This window comes from Muscardinus avellanarius (genome assembly GCF_963383645.1).
Source record: "Muscardinus avellanarius genome assembly, chromosome: 9".
Classification (NCBI taxonomy): Eukaryota; Metazoa; Chordata; class Mammalia; order Rodentia; family Gliridae; genus Muscardinus; species Muscardinus avellanarius.
The window spans coordinates 107,027,644-107,055,154 of NC_137795.1; the positions used below are offsets into that span (position 1 = coordinate 107,027,644).

The 27,511-nt window shown below is 42.2% G+C and overlaps 1 protein-coding gene across 1 annotated transcript in view; it reads left to right on the forward strand.

Moving 5' to 3' along the window:
• CNTNAP2 (contactin associated protein 2) overlaps positions 1-27,511 on the forward strand; it is a gene marked incomplete at both ends in the record, with an annotated part of 1,557,236 nt that overhangs the window by 1,298,996 nt on the left and 230,729 nt on the right. Inside the window, one exon of the mRNA XM_080701281.1 lies at positions 23,024-23,242. Coding sequence (XP_080557407.1) covers positions 23,024-23,242 — 219 coding nt within the window. The remainder of the gene's footprint in view (positions 1-23,023; positions 23,243-27,511) is intronic.

The window sequence follows — 27,511 nt, forward strand, 5'->3', positions numbered from 1 at the left end:
CGGAGCAGGGCTGAGGGTCCAGCATTCTGTGCGCAAAGCAGTTGGCTTGGCAAGCTGAGGCAGAGGGTGATCAGATTTGCATTCTCTAGAAAAAGATGGGAAGCCAAATGTATTAGTCCATCTTGTGTCACTGTACTGAAATTCCCAGGGCAGGCTGACTTAATAAGGGATGATTTAGTTCACAGTTTGAGATGCTGAAAGTCCACACCACATGGCTCAGGCTCCTGTGAAGGCCCCTCGTGGCTGTCACCTCAGGGAAGGCTGCAGTGGTCATCACACAGGCAGGAGTGAGGAATCATGTAGCTAGAGAGCAGCTCAGGGGCCAGGCTCTTCTGACAAGTGATTTCAGAGAACTCACCCCGAAGACCAGCATTCCTCCTGAGGGCTCAGCCCCAATGACCTATGAACCTCCCATCAGGCCACGCCTCTTAAAGGTTCCACAATCTCCCACTTCCACTGAAAGTGAGGCTTCCAACACATGAACTTTAGGCGGAGAAATCATATCCAAACCATTGCACAAGAAGCAAAAGACAGAGCATAAGACAAGAAGCAAAGGGGCATCTGTTAAAGTAAAAGAAAGAATGGAGAGAGGAGGACAGCAATGAAGGGTCATAGATATGAGAGATGCCTGAGAACCGATTGATTGTGTGTGTGTGTGTGTGTGTGTGTGTGTGTGTGGTACTGGAAATTGAACCCAGGGCATTGTACCACTGAAATACACCCCAGGCCTATTTTGATTTTTATTTTGAAACAAGGTACAAGCTCAGGTACTGTATGCTGTCCTCATACCTATTATCCTCCTGTCTCAGCTTCCCCTGTACTGGGATTATAGACATACACCACAGTGCGCAGCAGTTCCCCGTATTTTTAACACATAACCATGATGCTTAACTGGAAGAGAAGGAGCTGTACTTAAGCTAATGTTTCTGCTTCTGATGCCATGAAGGTGGGACCCCTTTCACAAAGGAGTGTGGCATCTGAGGGTGAAATGCAAACTACATCCTGGGTATTTGAGCTGGAGCCTCTATCAGCCACAGGAGTATCTAAACAGGTGGACCAGTCTCAAGGGTGCTGATGGAGCCCAGTGATGAGGCCTCAAGGAATGTGGCTTAGAAGCCATCATCACTTAGAGAAGTAGCAGGAAATTAGAAGGTGGCACCCTCAGCATGGGTGAGGGCACCCCAAACAAAGGTGCGGGAAAAGGAAGAGAGATGGGCAGGAATGAAAACCCCATTCAAGGGCAGGGAATGGGAAAACTCTCAGGCAGAAGACTGACAGAGAAGCAGGAAGGTAGTGGCACCCCCACAGACCAACTGAAAAAGAATGTTCAAGAATAAACAAGCGCTCGATAACTGCTGAGAGGTCACGACAACCAGGACATAAACCAGTGGCCATCAGTTTAACATGGAAAGGTCACTGTCCAGAAAGGTAAAGGCCGGGGATGTGGCTCAGTGGTAGAGAGCTTGCCCAGTATGTGCAGGTCCTGGGTTCCATTATCAGCACTGAAAACATAAAATAAAATATCAAATAAAATACATAAAATGTTAAGTAAGCAGTGACTGAGGTAAGTAGAAACAGACTTGGAGATCAAGGGAAGGTGCTTTTATTTATTGTTCTCATTGTTTTAAGATGGTAGTGACTTGAGCATGTGTATATATTAAGTATACAGTAGAGAAGAGGAGGTTGGAGATACAGGAAAGAAAGAGATGGGCTGAAGGCGGGAGGCACCTCAGGAGATGGGGATGAGACCCACCATCACCACACCTGGAAAGGCTGAGGAAAGTAGGTTGAGGTGCAGAGGAGAACACAGGCCATGGAGTAAGGCCCTTTGCAAATCAGACCTTCTTGTTGCTGCTTTGTTAGCTTATCTCGTGGTATTTTTGAGATGACCCAGGGATACTGATTTTAAAAAATCTACTGAAGCCGGGCGTGGTGGCGCACGCTTGTAATCCCCACGCTTGGGAGGCGGAGACAGGAAGATCGTGCAGTTTTGAAACCAGCCATGCTGGCTTAAGAGACCCTGTTTCCAAATAAAAATATAAAAATAGGTCTGGGAGTGTAACCCAGAGGTAGAAGGGTTCCCAGGAACCCCAGTACCATCAAAAAAAAAAAAAAAAAACCTACTGAAGCAGATATCAGAAAACCCAGGTTCGGTTCTAGACCCATGTCCATTGTTAACAGTTGTGGATATGTGCTTGTATTCAGAGTTTCTGCTGAGAGAGGGTTCCCCAAACAAAGGTGTGGGAAAAGGAAGAGAAATGTGCTGAGGTAGAATAGTTTGACTTCCCTAGCTCCCTTTTCTGACCATGATGGCAATCATAACCAAGGTCCCCACACTTGGCCAATGCTTACTGAACACCTGCTCCTCCGGGTTCTGGGAGAGTCTTGAGGACAAGAGGAACCAATATCCTCCCCTGGGTAATAAAGTAGGGCACGTTCAAGATATTATGGGTACATGCTTTTATTGAAGGTTTTCTAAAAGCCAGACTCTGCTCAAAAACTTTCATAGGTATTAACATTTTTAAGTTTCATACCAAGTATTATCCAAAAAACTAAGCTATATGGATTACAGGGATGATTCCAGATATGGTGCTTTTCATCATTAAAATTCAGTAAGTTCATTATGATAATAGGCATAAAATACTTTGAGCATTCAGGGGAGGACTATGTGACCCATCCTCAGAATGAAGGAAAAGAAGAAGCCATGCCTAAGTTGAAACATAAAGAACAAGCAAAGAAGTTAGCCAGAGAAAAGAGTAGGGGGGAATTCTAGAAGAAAGCAACAATGCAGACAGAAGCGTGAGAATGGGGAACAAGGAAGGAAACTGAGGCAGAGAAGGTCCACGATTGAAGGACTGGTGATCAAAATGAAGACAGAGCAGACACTGAAATGTGCAAGAATATAGCATGGTTGGTGAAATCCTGGAATTCGAGATTTCGCAGGAAAGCAGTTTGAGTGATCGGAAGAACCAAGATGCATGATCTGGTCGTGCACGTGGGACGCTAGGTTGCACAAAGAGACTGTGGAAACAGTGAGGGCATTGAGAGACCAAAGCGTTGGTCGCCCCTCCGCCTCATCATTGGGCTCTCTAACGCTAATGGCCAGGGACAGAGTGGACAGGGGACTCACGAGCCAAAGGTTAGGACAGCAGAAAAAATGAGAAGAGAGTGTGTCACAGAAGGACACGATGCTGAGTGAAGATGCTGGAGTGGTAGAAGCACTGGAAAGCGAAGGGTGAGCCAGCTGCCGTCCTGGTCCCGAGACACAGAGTCCTGGGGATGAATCTTAATGGTTGTACATTAGGATCCCCTTTGGTTGGACTGCAATCAGAGGAGGGAACCACTTGAAAGTGATTAATGATATAAACAGCTACCCTGCAGTTGTTGTTGTTGTTGTTGTTGTTGTTGTTTACAATTTAAAAGAGACTTCAGAAGAAATTTGTGAAAGGAACTTTAGGTGAACATTTTTAAAGGAATATTTTATCCAATAGAAAACATCCCAAAAAAGCAACCAGAAATGTGATTTTTTAGCATAAGCTTCCATGTTGACCGAGTTTGCGCTTTTTCAGATATCAGGATGACTCAGAAAATTTTTGCATTTAGCAGGCATCTCTCCCTGAAAATGTGGAGGCAGCAGACTAATATCCTACTAATCTTAGGAAAAGGTATTAAGGAAAAACTTTCATTTCCAAGATGCAGCCTTCTGCAGTACACATGCTGAGGAAAGTCATGGAAGAAAATATTTTGCAATACACAGAAACTGATGAATCAGAAGAAGTAAATTAATGGCAATTTATCTTCCACTATTTCAGAATTGGAACAACTTTTTCTATTAGAAGAACTGCACTTGTGTAAACATGGCTAATGCTGAATTCTACTTCACTGGATTGTGGTGCTGTTGGGAGTTTATGGAGGATGCTTTGAAAAATATTATGAGTTTTTAGTAATACAAATCAGGGTCCACCCCTGAATTTTTCCTTTCGATTATCCAAGATAGCTCAGGTAATCAGGATGAGTTCCACAAGAATTTAAGTATTTCTACTACTCTGCGATTCATCTAAGTGTGGTTTAAGTTTGTGTTCAAGATTTGAGATCTAAAGAATGATTCTGAGTTGGCAATTAAAAGATATAAATATTTAGTAGCAACATTTAAAATCTTTAAAATTTTCTCTAACTTCATGATTTAAATGTTTCAATTTGGACTATGGAGCCAAAAGAGTTTATAATTGTAAATTAAAGATGAAAGGTCTTACTATATTAAAATATATAATATTTTTATTTTTTCTATTAATTGGTACATTGTATTCATACAACTTAATGGAGTACAAGATGGTAGAGGCATACATGCACACATCACTCAATTAGCCCTTTCCCGATCCCCACTCCATTTCCTTCCTTCTCCCTTCTTCTCATCTTTGGCTTGGTGATTGACTTTGATATGTTTGTTAATGTACATCGTGTACATTAGGGAATTTTCTTCTCCCCCCCTCCCATTCCTCTCAGTTAGGTCACCTTATTTGCTCATCTATGGTTTCTTCTTTTTTGTCTAGAGTTTCTCCTATGACCATTTTCTCCCTAGCTTCCACATATCAGGAAGAGCATCCAGTTTTTTACTTTTTGTGACTGACTAATCTCACTTAGCACAGTGCTCTCCAGTTCCATCCATTTCCCTGCAAATGACATAAGTTTGCTCTTCTTTCTGGCTGAGTAAAATTCCATTGTGTACATGTCCCATCATTTTGTAATCCATTCATCGGTGGTTAGACATCTTGGCTGGCTCCATACTTTGGCAATTTGTGAATTGTGCTGCTATGGAAATAGATACACATGCAATAAGGTATATAATATGTGCACACATAAAAGCTATGTGAAACATTATGCTCTAGTAAAGAGATACGGTGTTCGCTTGCAGAACAAGAAGGTTAGACTCTGTCATCTTTCCAACACCTAACAGTTCTGCAAACCTATTGAGACCCTCCGTGCTGTGGTTTGGGTCTGGCATGTCTACCCAGAATCTCGGGTGTTTAAGGCACGTCCCCAATGCAGCAGGGTTCAAAGGGTCACTAGGGCTGGGGCCTGGTGGACTATATATATCTTTGGGCCCCTGTTCTCTGCCTCTCACTTTCCTGACCACCATGAAGAGCAGGTTTTCCACTGCCATGCCCTCAAGCCCTTCCACTGTGGCTTCTGCCCTGGAGCCCACTAACCATGGACTGCAACTTTTGAGACTTCTAAAACCATGAGCTAAATAAATCTTTTCTCCTCTAAGTTGTTCTTGTCAAGTGTTTGGGTCACAGCAACAGAATAAGTGGGCCAAAACAATGAGCTTCTGGTGTGGCTGACCACCCACCTCTCATCCTAAGTGAACTCATCAAGTAACACTTCACTTTCCACTCCACGGTTCTCAATTCCCCGAAAGATGACTGGAAGATAGTTTTACCAGAGCAAATGACATCTGCTTCAAGTAATTCCAGTCAAGTAGATATATCGGGATGTTTCCTAAATACATCGGCACCTCATTGTAAATGCTAAGGACCCGTCAGAAGACCCCGTAAGTATTTCAAGCTCAGCACATAAAGACTGAAAGCCATTGTTCTAACCCCAAATCTCTCCACCTCGTTTAATGTGGTCGCCATCTTCCTCACTATCCAGATTAGAAAACTCAAACTCATATGTGTTTCACTAGCCTCCACATATTAGTTTATAGAATACTGTATTTTTAAAATAGAAAGAAAATGCTTTTCTTCCTGTAAATCATCATACCAGAACAATCCCCAAGAAAGCATCACCTCCAACTCATTGCAATAGGGCAGACAGGACTTACATGCAGAAATAATGAAATCTCACAATTCCTCATCTCCCTGCTGCCTTGGCTGGTTGAAATTCTGATTCTTGATTCAAACAGGCACATAATTAGTCCCCCTCACTTTGGTCCTTTTCTCCTACATCTTTCCTTTCTCCTGAGGCCAAACGTCTACACACCTGGTCCTATTTCTCTTTTCCTTCTAGCCCACAATGGTGTCTGAATGCCTCAGAAGACAAGAGTTCCAAAACTTACTCTTGATAAGTGATTCAAGGCTTTAACTTAGCTTTCTAGTCTTCTATGTACCCTGTGCGGGCTTTGTCCCCCAACCCCTCCTGACATTAGCCACCTCCAATTCTTGACATTTCCCGATTTCCTATACTTTCCTAAGATTTGCTTGGTCTTTGCCTGCTCTGGAATTTTCTCCCCGCATTGGAATCCTGCCCAAACAAAAGGGTTTTCTCCCTTGCATCTTGATTTAAATTATAAAACATCAATAGGCAAAAGTCTTTTTTTCATAAAAATATCAGAAGCTTTGCAAGATAACTAATTTGGTGCATTGCCTAGAAAATAATAGGCATCCTTAGTCTTGAGACCCTTCACGTAGTATTCTGCATAGAGTATACGTCCTGTGTCATTGCTGTAGGAAAACACTGAAATTTCCTAAGGATATTTTTGTCTCATGGAATTTTCCTTCTCTCTTGCTGTCTCTGATTCTAATGTTTGCTGCATTATTTATTGTACTCAGTAGGTCACAAATTCTTTCCCTTCAAAACAGATGACATGAGAGAGTGTCAAAAAGACTAACAAGTAACATTAGCCTGCCCAAGACCATCTGGAAGACCTCAGGCCTACTAAGGAGAAAACAAATCAGAGAAGCTTGCATTCACAGATTCTGAGCAAGAGAGGGGAGAAAGAGTGCTGCTATTGCTCAATAATAAACATACGGACCAGAGAGCAAAGTAGAAGTATATATGAGAAATTTAAGTTGTAATAAGGTTAGAGACCTTCCATCTGCCGTTCTAGGAGCTAACAGTATATCTGCAGGCTCCATATTTTTACAAAAACAAAAGCTCCAAAGGAAAGAGTCGGTGCCATCGTCAGTTAGTGTGTGTTACTAATACTGAAGGATTGATTCAGCTAAGGACGGCACTTGGGACCAATTAATTCAAAGCTGGTTAAAAAAGAAGAAGAAGAAGAAGAAGAGACAATAAATCAGGGACTGGAGCTTCATTTGAATAAAGTGAGTGACTGGAGTAGAGTCCTTGAAATAGCTCAGAATCGGCATCTCAAAGGGACAAAGGAACTAACTGTAAGTACAAACAATACTGGGCTCTTACAAGCCATCAGACAGACACCATGTAATTAATATCATGTAAGAAAATATTGGCCAAATGCATGTCAACCAGAAAGCCTGGGAAAAGATTTTACAAGTGAAAAGCTCAGGGAATCATCTTTTGAAAGATACATTTCTCTGAGATTACAAGATGCAGTTTTTAATAGCGGGCAAGATAAGAAAAAAGAAAAGAAAAGCGGTGCTTTACCTGAATTCTTATAGAGAGCTGAGGTCATAGTCAATATATATTCTTAAATACTGTAAGAAAATAAGATATTTTTCCTTTTGTTTTATATGCGTTAATAGGTGCATTGTAATTGTGCATCATACTGAGGTTCAGAGCGATTGAAACATACAGGCACACAGCACTGAAAACCTCCATCCCCCTCCCAGAACATGTTTTTAAAACTGCTGTTGAGCTGGGCGTGGTGGCGCATGCTTGTAATCCCCGCGCTTGGGAGGCGGAGACAGGAGGATCGCGCAGGTTCGAAGCCAGCCACGCGCGCTGGCTTAGGAGACCCTGTTTCCAAATAAAAATGTAAAAATAGGTCTGGGAGTGTAGCCCGGAGGTAGAAGGGCTTCCAGGAACCTCAGTACCACCAAAAAAATAAAAAATAAAAATAAATAAAACTGCTGTTGATAATTTTGTACATGTATATGGCATTATTTGTATATAGCATTATTATTTGTGCATAGAATTATTTGTCTTCTTCATCAAGTTTCTTCTAACCCCCACCTCTCTCCCTTAATCTCCTTACACTATGTTGCTAAAATCTCTCCTCATTTATTTGAAGTCTTTTTATGTCTCAATTTCTCTCTCGCTTCCACATATGAGACAAAACACGCGATCCTTCACTTTCTAAGACCAGCTAATCTCACTTAGCATAATATTCTCTATATATCCCATTTCACCACAAATAACATAATTATGTTCTTCTTTATGGCCGAGTAAAATTCCATTGTGTATATACACTGCAGTTTCATAATCCGTTCCTCTATTTTCTATCATACACTTGTTTTATCTTTTTGTTTTAATTTTCCAGTTCAGGTACTTTCTGATTTATAAGGGGATTGGGTTCTAGAAATTTCTGAGCTGCTTATTCAGAACCCGGAATGTATTTTCTATAGAAACAGCATTGTATATAGCGTTCATATTCCTCAAGCAATCGTGAAGAGTTTTGTTATTGTTTTGAGCCATTGTTTCAAGCTGCATGAGCCAGCTGGAGGTCTGGGTTCCCAGCTCTGGAGGCCATATGATCCAGAATAGAAATGTGGACAAATAAAGGGAATTTCTCCCCATATCCCTGAATGCTGAGCTTGTCTGTGACATTTATCAATAGGGAAATCTTTTATTTGCCTTTATGATATTCAAAGTGTAGTCCTACGAGCTGGAGAGGGGGCATGTTGTACATGCAGAGCATGCAGCTGCCCGGGGGCTCCCCTGGGCTCCCAGCCACTTCCCTTTGCTCTAAAACGTCTACAAAATAGAGAATCCGACCAACTCATTCCAATATAATGTTATAAAGTGTAATATTACAATGTTCTGACACACACTGGACAGGACTGAGTAGGGAAAATAAAATCATTATGCCATAATTCTTCCCTTCAAATTTTCAGTAATCTGAGCAGCATGATCCTAGAGTTAATTTTTTTTTATTTTATAAAAAAAATGTGATGGTGTCATAAGAGAGTTAGGAATAAGATAAATGCTTATTTGGAAATAAGATAAGATGCTGTAACAAATGAACCCCCTTGGGGGTCTGATGGCTCTATTAGTCTATATGCCTGCTGTGCCCTGGTCTATTAAGACCTTTCCTAGGGTGAATTAGAGATCCAGGTCCTGTGGTTCCAGCATCTCCTAGAGCCTGGAAGATCTCAATTCAGCTGGCAGAGAAAGAGAAGCATTCTCTTTCCTTAACCACTCTTTCCAGAGCGACACACCTTCCTTGGCCCCCAGTCTATTGGGGAGAACTAGTCTCATAGCCACACCTGGGTGAATGGGGACCAGGAAATGCAGCTCCTGACCAGACAGAAGCTTTGCAGGGACCATAGAAAGGGGGAATCAACTGTTCAGGAAGTTACCAGTCTCTGCCACAGGTCCTGTGGCAACCAAAGAAGTATGCTCTAGCCTCACCTGAAGAAATCCAACCACGTTTTTATTTTATTTTTTATATTATTATTATTATTATTATTATTATTATTATTATTATTATTATTATTGTGGTACTGGGGTTCCTGGAAGCCCTGCTACCTCCGGGCTACACTCCCAGACCTATTTTTACATTTTTATTTGGAAACAGGGTCTCCTAAGCCAGCGCGCGCGGCTGGCTTCGAACCTGCGCGATCCTCCTGTCTCTGCCTCCCAAGCGCGGGGATTACAAGCGTGCGCCACCACGCCCGGCTCCAACCACATTTTTAGAAGATGCAATATCTGATTTGCATCAAAGAAAAATAGGCATGAGAGGACAAGATAAAGCCAAGGAATGATGTAGACTAATTTAAGTATGGGAGGAAAATCATGGGCCAGGTAAAGATTGGGAAATCACATAGCTATGCCCAAGGACCACTTAAAGGATATCGTGCTTTAAAGAATGACCCACCACATACCCATGTTAAGTTTAACAAGAAAAGATGGCTGGCCCTCAACCCTCTTAGGAAATTCCTCCTTTTACTCGTCTTTGTGGCTGGTGTTAAAAATGATCGAATTTGGTGTTCTGAATCTCCGAACTCAGTTCTTCTGATAAGAACTAAGTGTGAATGCCAAATGACTTCTCATGAAGAGTGGCTGATATTTAGTATTCTGCAGGGTTTTCTGGCTAAAAGCAACCAGAGCCAATGAATAATAGAAGCCATGTATGTCTGTCAAGTGTAATTATAACACTGAATTATGCTTGTCTTGCATTCTGATTCCTGTATACATTAGTTTAAACACTGGAACGTGCTGGCACTTCGGACCTGGGAGGATTTTACTTTGAAAAGTAGCGTGCCATTATTTTTAGCCATTTTTAGTAGGAAAAAAATCACATCTGGGTCAAAATTATTTTACGAAAAAATTTACCACTCAAAAAAAAAAAACTTGAGTTTCTAAAAACAAAAAAATCAACAAGGAAGAATGTTTCAGTCTAGTTTCAAAATTCCTCTAGATTTTTTTGTATTTAAATGAAATCTTATTCTCTGCATTTTGATTAACTAATCCCTCTGATTAAATGCTGGTTAAAATTATAGGATAGAGTTGCTTAAAATGTCACCAGTCTTTGCAAAAGAAGGTAGAAATTATCAGATTTTAACTTTTAAATTACACAAATAGTTTATTTTTGAATGATTTAAAAATACAGAGAAGCAAAACAGAACAGAAAAAAAATCAGCTATAATTTGATATTCTAATATATTTAAATTGCCATTTGGATATCTCTAGATTTCTAAATCATTTTTCATGCATTAATATATAATTTCTTTGCAAAAATAAGATCATATGGTACATACTGTTTTGTAACCTGCTTTGTGCATGTAATAATATTTTAGAAACACATTTCCCTGTCATTTTTTAAAAACCTCCACAACAGTAATTTTCCTCAGTTGGAAGCAAAGACTCCATCAGAATCTCCAAGAGGGCATGTTTATTTGCAAAAAATACATAGTTTTATATTTTGAAAACCAGACCATAAAGCTAATGTCCTTATAATACAGGCTATAGAATGTAAAGCATTAAGAATTTCTATTAACTGGTTACATGCTTACCCCAGATCTTCCGGAGTTTATTACGTTATCCAGCTGCCTTCTACATAGACATTATTAGCATCTGGGGGCATGGGCTTAAAATGATGGTGAAACTGTCAACACACCATTTTACCAACAATCTGCTACTTTTCATACATTTTTATCTATTAGCTTCTTGCCACTAATCCTCCATTACAACATGTGATCGCATCCTACACACTTTATTATGCAGTATGCTCCTCTTTGTAAGTCTGGCCCATATCCTGCAGCAGCAGGCCTCAGGGCAGGCTAGAAGATGAAACTGAAGGTCCTCACCTAGGAAGGCCAAGCGAGGATGCGCCCTGCGGACGGCGCTGCTAATGGATGACCTGTCCCCGCAGCGGGCCTGTCAAACCATCCTGAGGCAGAGGCTGGGGACGGGCTTAACCAGACCTGTGACCCTTCTCTCAAAGGAACTATCCTAGAGAGAAACCAGGTTGCCCCAGTTCGCCAAATCAGGCAAAAAATAAATGTGGCTGTTTGAACGTTATGTAAACGAGCCCTAAAAGAGCTCTTGCATGTTTTATAAGCGCAGACTTCAGAGAGGCAAAATATTTATCTGTGTGCTATCTACAGGAAAGTTATGTTTCCAGCTGTTATGATCAGAAATAAAGAGAAATACCCTTTGTGTTGCATCGTTACTGTTATTTAGTATCACACATTCCAGGGGAGGGTAAAATTGGGCTGATGCCGCCAGAAGAGATTCTGTGAAGTGATTGCTGTCATTTTTCAGTTATGGAAATATATGACCTCAAAGATCTACTAACTCTTACATAATTTTAAAGGAGCATCACTCGTAGGAAATTTCCAACCCTGAGATTCTGAGATCTTATATTTTTAATACTCAACCCTTATAGTCCTCATTTCTAACAACATTACTAATAGAAGAGATAAAAAAAAATTAAAGCCAGGTATGGCAATACATGCCTGTAATCCCAGTGCTTGTGAGACTGAGACAGTAGGATCATTGGTTCAAAGCCAGGCTTGGCAACCTAGCAAGCTCTGATTGAAAATAAAAAATGAAATGGGCTTGGGATATAGCTCAGAGGTAAAAATGCTGCTGGGTCTAATCCCCAGTACTGAAAAAAATTAATCACAGCTAAAGAAGAACTAATAAAATAATTTAGATCAGTTATGCATCTGTTGAAATTTTTCCAAAATTAGAGGAACATTTATAGAAATCTTTCACTCTTTAAGAAAGTTTATTATGTACAAAGAAAGTGATTTTCCCTTCCTCTCATATGTCTCAACATTCCCATTTAAAATCTCTACTGAGGCCAGGCGTGGTGGCTCACGCTTGTAATCCCTGTGCTTGGGAGGCGGAAACAGGAGGATCATGCAGGTCTGGGAGTGTAGCCTGGAGGTAGAAGGGTTTCCAGGAACCCCAGTACCACCAAAAAAAATCTCTATTGAGCTGAACGTGGTGGCTCACGCTTGTAATCCCCGTGCTTGGGAGGCTGAGACAGGAGTATTTCAGCCAGCCTCAGCTACTTAGTGAGGCTCTCAGCAACTTAGTGAGACCCTGTTTCCAAATAAAATATAAAAATAGGTCTGGGGATATATCTTTAGACGTAGGAAGCCTCTGGATTCGGCCCCCAGTACCACCAAAAAACAAATAATAATAATAATAGTAATAATAATATCTCTATTGAGCTGAGCATGGTGGTGCTCAGCTATCATCCCAGTCTTTGAGAGGTTGGACAGGATGATCACAGGTTCAAGACTAACCTCAGCAACTTAGCAAAACCCTCAGCAACTTAACAAGACCCTGCTTCAAAACAGAAAAATTAAAAGAGGATGGGGGGTGTAGCTGAGAGGTAGACTGACCCTGGATTCAATCCCCAGTACCACAAATAAATAAATCAATAAATTGATCAAGTCTTTGTTGACTGCATACCATGGGTTTCCTTTTCCACCTTGTCCTGCTCAATATTGCAAGTGCACTATTATTGCTGTATGTCTGGTATTATGATAAAAATAAATAAATAAATAAATAAACCTGGTTTTTCTATTGTGAGTCTACCGCATGTAGAATATCTGTCCTTTCCTTGGTATTTTCATTTTCAATTGAGAGATATTGTCTGAATTCATACTAAGGTGGCCCTGAAAGAATTTTCTTTTTTGTGTGTGTGGGTCTGGGGATGAAACCCAGGGGCATTTGACCTCCGAACTACATCCCCTGCCCTATTTTTTATTCTTTATATTGAAACCGGGTCTCACTGAGTTGCAGAGGGCCTCACTAAGTAGCTGAGGCTGTCTGCGAACCGCGATCCTCCAGGTCTCAGCCTCCCGAATGCTGGGATTACAAGCGTGAGCTACCACGCCCGGCGAAAGAATTTTCTAGAAAGGAAAAAGAATTGCTAGAAAACAGAAGTGACCCTGTGGAAACCCAGTCCGTAGCACCCAGTAGTTTACATCTGTAAGTAGCATCCAGACATCTCCTTGGCTCCTCTCCTTCTGGTAGACTTGTCCACAGCTCTCAGCAGCAGACACGCCCCTTCCTTAGCCTTCCCCTTCATCCTCAGATCTGGTCTCTGGCTTTTCCTCATCGTTAACCAGGACGGCCATCCCCCAGACAGTTACTTAGAAGTCATCATCAGTCCATCAGCACGTTGTCTTTCTGAGCTTCAGCTTCATCCAGATTGAGGCTCCTCAGCATTTTCCCAATTTTCTGGTTGTGTTACCTCATTTGGACCTAAAGTTCATGAACTCCTCGACTTGAGCTCTCCAAAGCCATGTGCCTTCATGAGATTGTTCTCTCTGACATCACCAGAAACCAGCTTCGCAAATTGCCCATGCTGCTCCACCAGGACACAGAGACTTTGAGGAGTTTTTCTTCATTTTTGCTGCAAAACTTGAATGTTTCAAGAGGAAAGCTTCTTCTGACACCCAGCCCCTCTTCAGTTCACTCTTTTCTCCATTTCTGGGGATTCCTGATGCGTCCTGTTTCAGTTTCTCTAAAGAAGTTTCTACATTCCCTTTTATTACAATTCCTCTATCCCCAGAGTCACCATCTGGGACTTTAATCTCTTCTTCCAAAACTGGGCACTCTCTACCCAGAGCACATGTCTCTGCTTATTCCAACCAAGAGAGTATTTGAAATCCAATTGCACATCCTGCATGGGGCACTGGGTATTATTTCAAGGTACATAACACTTTGGAATGGTTTTTGTCTTTTTCCTATTTAAATCATATAGGTCCATTAATATTCAGGAAGTTATTCTCAGAAGGCGGTTAAATGCACAGAGAAAACTGAAAGTAGAAAGGGTTTGCATTTGAAAGACAGTGCTCCATCTTTGCAGGGCCAATGATATAGCTCCCTTCTGCCTCCTTTTCTCTGTGGAAGCCTTTGTTTGTGAAGCTATTTTTTACCATAATAAAGAGCTTAAAGGCCAAAATACATGAAGAGAAATATTTCTCATACTCAAGAGGTTATCAAGATACCAGAGATTTTAAAATGAGTTCACTACATTGATTCTTAAGCTCTGGGCATTTCCTTGAAGAATTTCCAAAAAACTTCAAATAAATTTTCCCTGCCAATGTTCATTTTCAGATGTGTTTAACACTGATTTTTCTGGTGTGAATATGTATATATGTCTCTAAAAATCTTTACATTCACAAACTAAGACTACACTCAAAGAAAAAATTAGGCTATGTTTTTATTCCCTCCACAATAGGAAAGGCAAGGTAATCTAGTTAGGAAGATAGAAGGTCTCTATACTGAGTCCTTACTGGATTTTAATATCTCACCACCTCAATTTCCTTATATCTGCAGTGAGGGTGAGCCTGGGGGTCAATGTCTATTCTCTGAAATCTTTAGATTTTAACATTGCTGGGTTCAGTCAGATACTTCTGAACTGAAGTGTTGAGAAGGTTTTGGTTTTGCAGCTAGGACCAACTGCAAAAGTCTGGAGACCACAGTCCCCACAGACTGCACATATTTCTGATACCGATTGCCAGTGCAAGTGCTCCCCAAGCCACCCCAAATTTCAGTGATTCTCTAGAAGACTCACAGGATTTTTATCTGGCTGCAGTGTTCTCATTATAGTTATCATAGGGCAAGTGCAGATCAAAATCAGACAAGGGAAAACAGAGAGGTACAGATGCCAGGCTTCTCTTCTGAAACTGATGGATAGTGTATTGACAGCCAGAGAAAGTGCCCTGAGCCTCGGAGTTCAGAGGTTTTTTTTTTGTTTTTATTGGTACATTGTAGTCACCCATGTTAATAGGGTACAAGATGGTGGAGGCACACATGCACACATCACTCATTTAGCCCTTCCCCAGTTCCCACCTCCTTCCCTCTCCCTCCCTCCTTCTCATGTTTGGCTTACTGGTTGACTTTGGTATGTTTGTGAATGTACATCATGTACATTGGGGAATTTTCCTCTTTCCCCCTCCCATCCCTCTCAGGTTGCCTTATTTGCTCATCTATGGTTTTTCCTTCTTCATCTAGAGTTCCTCCTATACCCTTTCCCCCCTAGCTTCTGCATTTTAGTGGAAGCATTCAATTATTTTGTGACTGATGAATCTCACCTAGCATAATGTTCTCCATTTCTATCTATTTCCCTGCAAATGATGTAACTTTGCTCTTCCTTTGGCTAAGTAAAATCCTATTGTGTACATATCCCATAGTTTTGTCATCTATCCATCTATTGATGGACACTGGGGCCGGTTCCATAGTTTGGTACTTGTGAATTGTGCAGCTTGAACATAGATACACATGCATTAGTTTGGTAGTTTGGTTTCCTTTGTTTTGGGTAGATACCCAGAAGTGGTCTTGCTGGATCATATGGTAGGTTCATTCCTGTTCTTCTAAAGATTCTTCATACTGTTTTCCAAAGTGGTTGCACTAATTTGCAATCCCACAAACAATGTATGAGAGTTCCCACTTCACATCCTCACCAGCATTTGCTGTGGTTTGTGTTTTTAATGATTGTCATTCTGATTGGAGTGAGTGAAATCTCAAAGTAGCATAAGAACAGAAAATCACCAAATAACCTAAAAACAGCTTTTATTAAGGCTAATTATGTAGGAATCACTGGCTAGCAACATGGCTGACTGTTTCCAACCCCAGAGGGGGTGGAATGATATAATGCAGGCCCTTATACTATATTGTATTGAGTTGTTGGTCTCTCTGGCATGGACAGTCCCATCCTACGTGTCATTTGGTGTGACCAGGCCTTGAAATCACATTGTTAAACTATCTTGCATGACCCAAAGTTCCCAGGCAAACAAGCTCTGGGCCAATAGGATATCCTAAGGGCCCAAGAATCAGATATCATCTTCCTAAAACCAAGGCCAAAGGTCTTATAGAGTACAGCTAGTTTATTTTATTTTTAATAAAAACATAGTAATGATATATATATATATATGTAGGGTAAAGTGTGACATTTCAGTATATATAGTAATATATATAATATATAATGATCAGATTGAGGTAATTGGCCTATTACCTCAGACAGTTATCATTTTATGTGATAGAACCTCTCTATTACCTATTTTATTTAATTGTTACCAACCATAGTTACCCTATAAGTTATTTTTCCTATCCAACTGTACTCCTGTGCCATTAACTGTCTTCTCTCCATCCTTCTCTCCTATTCTCTCCCGAAGCTATGGTAACCACTATTTGATTCTCAACTTTTACTAGAGGCAAAGTTAAATTCTCCCACACAGTTTTTAAAAATCTTTCTGTAAGGGACAAGAAAACAAAAGATTTCTGGGTATCTTACTACAAGAAGGAAACTTGAAATCCTACTGTTTCTTCCAGTAGAATCCAAGACCACTTGCATCAGAAATTACCTGGCACTAACAAAGCACAGACGATAGGATGCAACCTCAGATGTACTCAACCAGATTTCTTGGAAAAGGAGCCGAGGAATATTCATTTTAAACATCTTCCCTGAGAGCTGGGCATGATGTACTCTAAACATCTTCCCTTCTCACTACTCGGGAAGCTGAAACCGGGAGATCAAGATCTAAGGCCAGCCTCAGAAACTTAGCTGGGCACTCAGCAACTTAGGAAGACCCTGTTTCAAAATAAATAAAACAAAGCTAGAGGTATAGCTCAAAGATAGAACACCCCTGGGATCAATCCCCACTAACACACACACACACACACACACACACACACACACACACACACACACTCCCTGGGCAATATCTCATGAAGTCAAAATTCAAGAACTATAATTATGATCCAAGTTTTTTATTCCTAAAACCAAAGTGAAAAATAGTATGAGAGGTAGCTGCCAAAGGAGAAAATTTCTGCCTCTGGTCCCACGGCCATTTTGTTAGTTTACCTTAGGCAAGTTCTCGTTCCTCAAACATCACATGTTTGGGAACAACATCTGGGCACCTTCGTTTTAAGTCGATATAGCTAATGTAGGATGTTTCTAGATTGAGAAAATATTCATTGGGTTACTTTGTGCTTGTAGAGAAGATGCTTGTGAAATCCAAATTGGCATCCTAAATATATTGGGGAGGCAACTATTTATAGCTGTCAACCTCCTTGGCAGGGCGTTCTTATCATTCATTCTTTCTTTCATTCATTCACAAACTATCAAGTGTGTGCTCAGTGACTGACAGGGCTCCAGGTGTAAAGGACAAATAAAGATCAAAGCAAAAAAGCCCCTGCCTCAGTGAACCCAGGACCATGTGTCAAGCTAGCTGGTAAAATGTGTTTATGTAGTTTAATTTTAAAATCAGGATTAAAGAGAAAGGGGAACAGAAACAGGGGTTTGCTTTTTAACATAGACTATTCAGGGAATAAATTGCTAATATGGTGATTTGTGAGCAGAGAAGTTAAAAAAAAAAAAAACATAGAGTCATTGGATAACGGGGACAGCCCGAGGCAGGAGCAGCATCACATGCGGTAGAGGAGAAAGCCTGGCGTGATGGAGTTAAGATTGAGAGGAGCAGATCTGGAAGGCACACAGGACTGGCAGTTCTTTCAAGGAATTTGTCAAGAAAAGGGAGAAACAAAAGGGTGGTAATTGACGGGGAAAATCGGGTCAAAGGAAGAGTTTTGGTAGTGGGAACGGTGAACAGTAGAGACTTTTCAGTGTGTTTGTGTGAAATGGTCCAGTAAAGAGCAGATTACTGATGCTAAAGGAGAGAAAAGAGACAATCCTGAGAGCGGTGTCCTGTAGGTGAGGGGGGACGGCAGCAGTGTCCAGAGGGAACAGCCCAGCTCCAGCAGGAACACGAATGTCCTCTTCACTTTTTCTTTCTTTTCGTTCTTTTCTCCTTTATTCTTTGTCTCTAATTCCCATGGTGACCTTATTTCAGCCTTGCCACCTCTTCCCCTAACCCTCTCCAGTTATATAAATTATTTTGTCTTTTGATGTCCTTCAGGGGAAAAAAAAAGGAATAAAAGATATTCATAGCCCTCCCCACTGGAGAGTGAGGCTGAAATATCTATTTTACCAATTATTAGTTTGTTGGAAGAGTCAAATGAGAGTTTGTACAGAGCTCTTTGGAAACTGTCACTTTTTGAACTCCTCTTAGAATGGAAGAGACAAACCATTATCAAAACCACACCACCGGTAGCTGATGTGCTCATCTGGCTCACGGTGTGCACCCCCCTTGTCTTTTTTCTTTGCCAGTGGAATGGCCAGATTTGTTCTGCTACCCCCGACTGACGCTTTGGTCTGATGTCTAGATGTTACCTCACCTGCTGAGCGGACTCAGAGCCAAAATGTCTGCTCTCTGGCCAGTTAAATGTTTTTGCTTGGTACATTAAGCCTCCAGTGATTGGTTTGAGGAAACAGGATGAGTTAGAATGAGAGCAGATCACGCCACCTGCTGGAATTATGCTTGACAGAGGGAAGAGAGCACGAGCCATCCGTAGTTTGTTCTGTTCATTGTTGTAAGGCGCTCCAAGGTTGTGAGTCAGGTCTATTCTGTAGTAATGTTCGTCATCTATACTAATTTTTTCATGCCAATATGCCACCTTGTGCATTTATCTTTTAATTTTTCTCTTTTCTCCCTCTCATGATGCAGTAACTACCATGAAGACTAGCTGCATACCAGTTTGCGTTCTCTCTCTCTCTCTCTCTCGCTCTCTCTCGCTCTCTCTCTCTTACTCTCTCTCTTTCTCTCTCTCTCTCGCTCTCTCTCGCTCTCTCTCTCTCTCTCTCTCTCGCTCTCTCTCGCTCTCTCTCGCTGTCTCTCGCTCTCGCTCTCCCTCTCGCTCTCCCTCTCGCTCTCCCGCTCTCACTCTCGCTCTCACTCTCGCTCTCTCGCTCTCTCTTAGAATCTCCTGGAAATTAGGTCATAGAAGGTTATAACTTGAAAGGACCTTAGATTTTATCTAGTTTAATGAATTTCAAACACATTTTGGACACAAAAACTTTAGGAAAGCTATACATACAGTCTTCATTTCATACACCAATGAACAGAGACACAAAAAGACTAGAATTCCTGTGCACTGATCCCCCAGCCATGCCCTATATAAGTTAAGATGCTCGCAATTACAATAAAAATGGCATAAGCAATCATGAGTATCTCATGTAGGAAGCCCTGAGGTAGATGGCTCCAGAAATAATTTAGAGTGGAACAAAGTCACCAAGGACCCAGAGGACCCCTCTTCCTGCCTCAGGATACCTAACGCTTGTAAGATGGTTCTAGAAAACCCCCAGTCTCTTACCCAATATCAAGGGGCAAAAGGAATGATTTTTTTCTTATATCTCTTGTAAGCTAAGGAATCTTTCCCAGTGACCACTAGGGATTTACAGTGGCCACAAAGGACTTCTGCTAACTCACTAGAAGGCATTGTGCCCTGTCTTGTGTGGTTATTAGCAAGGAGCATAGAATTGTTATGCCTGCCTCAGTGAGATCCAAATTCACCCTCTGCACCTGGGGTGTGACTAGGGAAAGACACTGAAAACATGCTTAGGTTCCTGGGCAAAGTCACATCAGCTCACAAGAGAAAAGCGTGAGTTACTAATTTTGGGGAGGAAATTCTCCATGGGCTCTCCCCTGTGTGTCTTCTGGAAAGAGGCACTGAAAGCTTTGTCCTTACCTTTCCAAGGATGTGTGTGAGACTGAGCCACCAGATAGTGTCTACCTCTGAGGCAGGGCATATATTTGCTTCTTGACCAGGATAATAAGACATTGTCTCTCTCCAGGGAAAAGCTGAGTAGGTTTGCTAGCAGCTCCTTTAAAAGACAGGGTTGTTCTAAGTTCTGGGTTCATCAGCTGTGAAGCAAACCTTCTTAGTATGTGGCATTAACCCAAACTACCCCATGTCACCCCAGGGGACTTGGCAGGAGGTAAGTGCAAGGGAAATAAACATCACACGAAGCCCATCCTGCCTCCTATGTTGTGAATATAAAAGGCCTGCGAGTCTCACATTTTCTACCAGCACCAGGAAACCACATCCAGCTACGTTATTCACTTGCAAGGGTGTCAAAGTCTGAGACCCTTCCCACTTCTGCTCACTGTTGGGAAGCCCTTCCTTCACACCTGCCACAGTGCTCTTCCCAATGAACCACATTCCATGTATCCCATTCTCAAAGACCTATTTCTGGAAACAAGGAACTTTTTGGTCTACAAGAAGTTCCTTCTCCACAGGCAGAAACGGGGCAACATGTCAGGCTTCAAGTGGAGACACGTTAGGCAAGGACAGTATCGTTGGCTCTGGTGTCCTCCAGCCTTGCCCCCCTTTTATTCACTCGCTGAGTCTCTCCATAATTATCTCTTTTAAAATGTCAGTTGCTCTCACCCAGAAGACCAAGAGCAATCAGCCACAAACTGAACTTTAGAAGCTTTTAAAACATGCTGGGAGATGGGATTTCTCAGAGGCATCTTTTAGCAGTGTCAGGGAAGCTGACATTGAGTGATGAGAGAGGGGCCCTTCCCTGTCTTCTCACGCTGGGCCTTGCAGCCCCCTTCCTTAGGAAGTAGCGGAAGCAAACAGGCTGTGCCAAGCTTGTAAATACATCTTTAGCAGAGCCTCACTGTAAGCTCCTTGGGGAGGACATTACTCATGGTGTCCCTTGGCCCTGAGTCATTTTCTGCACCTATTGGGTCCAAGGGGACCACAAAAAAATATTGCTGTTAAGAAGACCGTGGTCGAGAGGGGAAAATAAGGATGTACTCTGACTACCAGAGAGAAAAGTGTAGATATTTTCTAATGGCAGCTGGTGCTCAGAATTTCTCCAAACAGTGACAGTTTAAAGACCTGGATGAAGATACATCATCGCCGGGACGGTTGCAGAGAAAATTAGACCAGCATTTATCCTTCAAGTCAAACCTTAGGGTTAAACTCAATTTATTCCTAAATTCAATATCACTGATGACATTTGATGCCTTTAAAACGAAACCAGCTTTCCTACTTAGCCCAAGAAGCCTCTTTCTCCTGCTATCTTGACAATTTAGATATAAAATGCATCTGCTAAGATACTCCACTGTGAGGACAGGACAGGTCTAATCTTAGAGCATGTCTACTTTTTCTTGTTGACTGTTTCAGAACTGCTGGGGTAGACCAGTTGGTGGATCAGTCTGTCGCTACCAACATTCCATTCCTACTCCATAGAAACCATGACTAAGGTTACTGGCTTGCAGGCCAAGTCCTCATACATGGCTCTTGGAGGCAGGGGCTCCCAATGTGGATGAGCTATTTTAGTGGATTATGTGTATAATCACCACAGGTGTTAAAATTAAAGTCCTTTTTCTAATGACATGAAAGATCAAAATTCCTCGGTACAATTAGATTGATAAATTGAGTTCTGTATCTAATATCCCTGAAGCTCTATAAAGTTAACACAGATTTCAGAGGGTCAAGACAGAGGCGGGTAACAGTCTAGGTCCTGGGAGAATCCAGCCCACTGTGGTTTTTTAAATTAGAAGTTTGATTGCTTGCGACACTGCCTCAAAATGGTACCAGCCCAAAGAAACAGAATTTTCCATTAGCCCAAGAAAATATGACAGATATTTAATTAAACAGCTTAGAGATTAGACAGAAGCCTTACTGATGGATAGAGAGCTGGATATCTTTATAAGCCAAGTCAAGAAATCCATTGGTGTACCACTTTAATGTGGAAAAGAATCTGCCAGGCCTTAGGCAGTTCAGGATGTGTGTGCTGTTTGAGCAGTGATCTACCCGTTCTGCCAATCCCAAGAAAAATGTGCGTTAAAAATGTGTTTGAAAAGCACTGAGGAACTGCACATAAAACTTAAAATGTAAAATAAGGAAGCTGCTTATAACTAAAGTGAACAAAACCACCACCAAATCCATTGGCCTATTTTTGAGAGGTTATTTATTTTGGAAAGTAGCTGACTTGGAGGAGATATCTTAAAGGAAGAATAATTTGTGGTCCATGCTGAGGGCAGAGGGTGAGAATGATCTAGCATCCCAGTTAGGGGTAAGCCCAGGTCCGCATCACATGATGTCCAAAAGGATTGTGCTATATGAAGGCTGTACGATCTTTGGGGCAGACATGGATGGTCAAAAAAGAATGCAGGTCACCTTTATTGCTCAGCAATTCAGAGGCTACTAACTTTCAAAGATGAATGAAATATTGTAAATGTCCCCAGAGCAATAGTTCTCAATTCTGGCTGCATATTAACATTTCCTGAAGAGTCGTTGGAAATACCATGGCCTGTTCCAGACCAACGGAGGCAAAATCTCCGCACCCAGGTATTTCACAAAGCTCTTGAAGTGACTGCAAAATGCTGCCCTTGGAGCAGTTGAAAGGCCAATCGTAGGTGGTATCAAAAGGTCCCAATCTCTGAAATTCGACAAACTTGGGCTCAGATCCTGACTCCACTAACTTGCTGATCAGAGATACTCAAACACTTGTGTCTTAGCACCATCAACTTCTCCAGCCTCAGTGTCCTTACCTAGAAAGAGTCAATGGTAGCAACCTCTTGGAAGCCGTCTAAATATAAACTAAAGAAATAAATGCATACCTGCCCAGAGGCCCCTGATACAAATTCATTTCCCTCCCCTTGGTTACTAATGGATTGTTCATCCTTCCTGGGAAGGGTTTGCCTTGGACCTTTGTAGCAAGTGTCTGGGCTCCATTATTTTTCTCTCTTTGCTCCTCTTTCCTGTAGAATTCACTGCTATTTGTATCTGGGAGGAACATACTCATGTATCTTTCGCACTTTTGCTTCTCCAGCTGCCACAGAAGTGTCCTTTTCATTCGATGTTGGAAATGGGCCGGTGGAGATTGTAGTGAGGTCCCCCACCCCTCTCAACGACGATCAGTGGCACCGGGTCACTGCGGAGAGGAATGTCAAACAGGCCAGTCTCCAGGTGGACCGGCTGCCCCAGCAGGTCCGCAAGGCCCCGACAGAAGGCCACACCCGCCTGGAGCTCTACAGCCAGCTCTTTGTTGGTGAGTACTTTCCTCTTTGGATTTTAAGAATCCCAACAATGCAAACAATCAAAAGTAAAACAGCCTGTGAAGAGATTTGATCGAGATCCTTCTAAGAGTAAGTGTCTAGGCCTGTCGTCTCTGCAAAGGCAGACGGGAATGAGAAGACTCAGAAGATGCAAGCCGGGCTCCACATCCCACGCTTTGGAACTCAGGGCCCTCAGCTACAAAATCAGAGGTTAGGCCAGGACATTTCTCAGGTCTCTCTGGTGTCTGCAATTTTTGGTTTGTGATTCTAGAACTGTATAAAATTGGCAACTTAGGGCACTTGTAACTGTGAAGAAGGAAGGAAAAGAGGGCAGAAGGGAAGAAAGGAGGAATGTACTCTCTAAGCAGGTTTGCTTGAAATTATAAGAGGGTGAGAGAGGGAGAGAAGGAAGGAGAGATAAAAAAAAAATGGGCTAAGTTCAGATTTGCCTGAAAGGGTAAATAGAAATCTGTTCCCTTCTCTGCTTATCCTCAAGGTTCTAGGCAGAGAAGGATTTAGACTTTTGCTGACATAGTGTCTCTTTCTCTGTGGGAAAGAGGTCAATGCCAAGAAGACATTTAAATGTAGCAAAAAGTTAACAGATAAAAGAATTGGATTGAGTCAAACAGTCTAGTCTTCATCAGTGTTTTTGCTGTTGACATATTCTAGATGAACCTATCTAAAATATGTCAAGGTAACATCTATTTTCATGAATTTTTCATTTTATTTTCCATAGTATTCATATTTTAGGAAATCAGCAAATTTTCCTCTAGTGAATGAAAAGAAAGTGAGTTAGAAAGACTTTGTGGGTATGTCACTGTAGATGCCTTCCTGAGTTTCTGGGGGTTCACAGATCAATCCAGTCAAGTGTGGCAACCTCCCATCAAGCAAAACCAGGTGTGACCTATTCCTTTACATATTCATAACACCTGCCGCCTTGGTGCCACCCTTATACTAAGGTCAGTTAATGTTAAAGAAGGCCAGAATCCTGTAGTGCCTTTCCAAGTTTTGCTGGGATGATTGCAGAGCATTGGAAAGTCATAAAGAAAGCCAGGCGTGGTGGTGCACGCTTGTAATCCCAGCATTCGAGAGGCTGTGACAGGAGGATCATGGTTCGCGGACAGCCTCAGCTACTTAGTGAAGCCCTTTGTAACTCAGTGAGACCCTGTTTCAAAATAAAGAATAGAAAATAGGCCTGGGGCTATATCTCAGAGGTAGAATGTCCCTGGGTTCCATTCCCAGAACTGCAAAAAAAAAAAAAAAGTCATAAAGAGAAAGCTGAAACTATGCCTCTGCTTTTTTTCATGTGGTGTGAGCAGGACAAAAGTATTAGTCAATGAGCTTGGCAAGAGGGACAGCTTGTTAATAAGCCCCATCGGTGTAGGGCCAAATATTCCCCAACTTAACAAAAAACAGCCTTTTCCAAATCCGTTTCTCGTATGATAGATTCAAATATGGTACATTATTTTTATTAGCTAAATATTAAATCCATTTGGTCCTGCTGAACAGGGTAAACAAATTTCACCTAATTTTATATCTTGCCCAGATTACTTATGATACATTTCTTCTTCAATTCTGCTAAGCCCAAACATGGCAGGTGTTTCAGTCAGAATTCTCACTTCTGGCCAGGCGTGGTGGCACACGCTTGTAATCCCCGCACTTGGGAAGTGGAGACAGGAGGATCACGCAGGTTTGAAGCCAGCCCTTCAAACCTTTTTTAAGAGACCCTTTTTCCAAAATAAAAAGTATTAAAATAGGTCTGGGAGTGTAGCCTAGAGGTAGAAGGGTTTCCAGGAACCCCAGTACCACCAAAAAAAAAAAAAAACCAGAATTCTCACTTCTGTAATCCAAAACAACTGACTATATGACTTATTGCTCACAGTTCTGGAGATTTGGGGGGTTTAGTTCACATGAAGCCAGGTCTGTGGAGCTCAGGGCATGGCAGCAGGAGGCACAGAGAGGACAAACAGGGCTGCTCTCACATCATAGAGTCTAGAAGACAGAGAGAAAACAGGGGAGGAGGGAACACATATAATCCCCAAGGTCACACCCACAGGGACCCGTCCTCAGCAACCAGGCCTTGCCTCCAACATGGCTGCCTTGCTTCCAGGGAGGGCTCCAGAGACACTCAAATCCAAGCCATTATACCAGGTATACGCTTCTTGATTCGCGCCATAAATGGCGCCTCTGTTTGACTTCATTTCTCATTTTTCTGACCTTGCCTCTGAATTTAGAGGTCTAACCTTGGTTTTATTCCTTCCTGCCCACAGAATATGGTTGTCTTGAAGAACTTTGGAGGTCTAGTAATGATGTAAAATGGAAAGAGACAGGAGAAGTATTTATTTTGGTCTCAGAAAGAGTGGAGATTCACTTAGAGAAAATGACCTGAGAATAACACTAAAAGTGTGTGGGGAGGCAGAGAGCTGAAGGCAGAATCCCACCGTTCTATGACACTTAAGGGATAGGCTGAAAAGGAATATTTCAGGAGAAGAATGAAGAGACATGGAAAGATCCAGTGAAGGAGAATGAAGAGAAGGTAATGTCACAGGAAGAGAGGGTTTATGAGGATGGTAACACTGAGGGCCTTGAGTCAAAGAAAGAAGCTAAAAAAAATTCTTTAGATTTCATAGTTATAAATCCATTGATGGCTCATCAGAAAAGAGACTGGTCGAATTTGCACCAAGGTAGCCACGGGCCAGAGCCTGTCTCTTGCTGACACCCAGCTCCCCAGTATCTCCTTAAGAGGAGAGATTATGTCATCCAAACTAATGACAATGCGCCTGGCTCTCGGCACTTCTTAAATGTCTTTGGAGGCTGCAGGGGCATCTCTGCTGTACAGGATGTAGCCAAAGGAGCTGGAAGGTCAGTCTCATCCTTCAGGTCCTTCTGTGCCAGGTGAGAAGCTGAGTGTAGGTCTAATGGGAGATGAGCCATCTTGGGGGACACTTGGAGCCCAGCAAGGAACAGGGAAGCTGCTTCCTACGCTCTTGGCTTGTGAATTGGCAGAAATTCCTCCCCTGGGCAGCAACCTGAGTGTATGAAAGAGCCGCGGTTTATTAAACAGACTTATAAGCAAATGAACACCAGCACGCCAGGACCGTTCTCAGCGAGCTTGGTCGGCCATCCCACAGAAGAGCCCAGCCTCTTCCAGCTCAGTCCCAGGGTTTGTTTAGTCAGCTGCTCCTCGCACCATCCCCACTCCAAAACCAGGAATGGGGAGCTTCAGTGCCAGCTGAAATACCAAGTATTGAGAGAGAGAGCAGGGGGAGTCCACACTCTGCACAGCAGGAAATGCCAGGGATAAAGTGCACCCAAGTCCACTGGTAAATAAAAGGGTCACTTCTCATACATAGGAAGCTTGCAACAAAATATATAAAATCAGGTTTGATCCCTGGCATTGGAGGTAGAGCACCCCTGAGGGGCTTTTTTTTTTTTTTTTTTTTTTTTTGGTGGTACTAGGGTTCCTAGAAGTCCTTCTACCTCTGGGCTACACTCCCAGACCTATTTTTATATTTTTTTATTTGGAAACAGGGTCTCTTAAGCCAGCGAGGCTGGCTCCGAACCAGCGCGATCCTCCTGTCTCTGCCTCCCAAGCACAAGGATTGCAAGCAGTGTGCCACCACGCCCGGCCCCCTGAGGGGCCTTGGCAGACTCCAGAGTCCAGCAGGGTTTTCCAGCATCATCAATTGCACACCTCCTTTCCCCAAAGTCCATTCCACCCACCAAAGAGACTATCAAGGTTAAAGCTCTGACACAGGTGAAGGACTTAGGGAGGGTAGCTGATCTGGGTGCTTAGCATGGGGCTTCATATATGTTTAAAGTCCCTTTATGTAGCACTATGAGGAAAGTCCCCACTTTTCATATTGTTCTTGATTTAGCTAATTTGTCATCTAAGGTCGATAATCCTCTGAGGTCATGAGAGTTTGTTCTGCACGTTTGTTCCCTGGTCTACACATGGCAACAGCCCACGGGCCTATAGTTGGTGCGTACAGATTTTTGGTTCTTGACATCTTGGCTCTACTCCTCCGCATGTGATCGTTTGTGTTCAGGGCTGTTGAACAACATGAAACCACCTTCCTACTTTAAGGGGTCTGGATTTTGTTTTCCGTAACCCTTATCTCTTGGGAGTCCTTTCCCTCACTGCCTACCCAGTACCAAAGTCCTCACAGCCACATGGACATGGACATGGACATATCCATACACACACATGCACACACACAATATATACATAATAACACACACACACACACACACACACACAC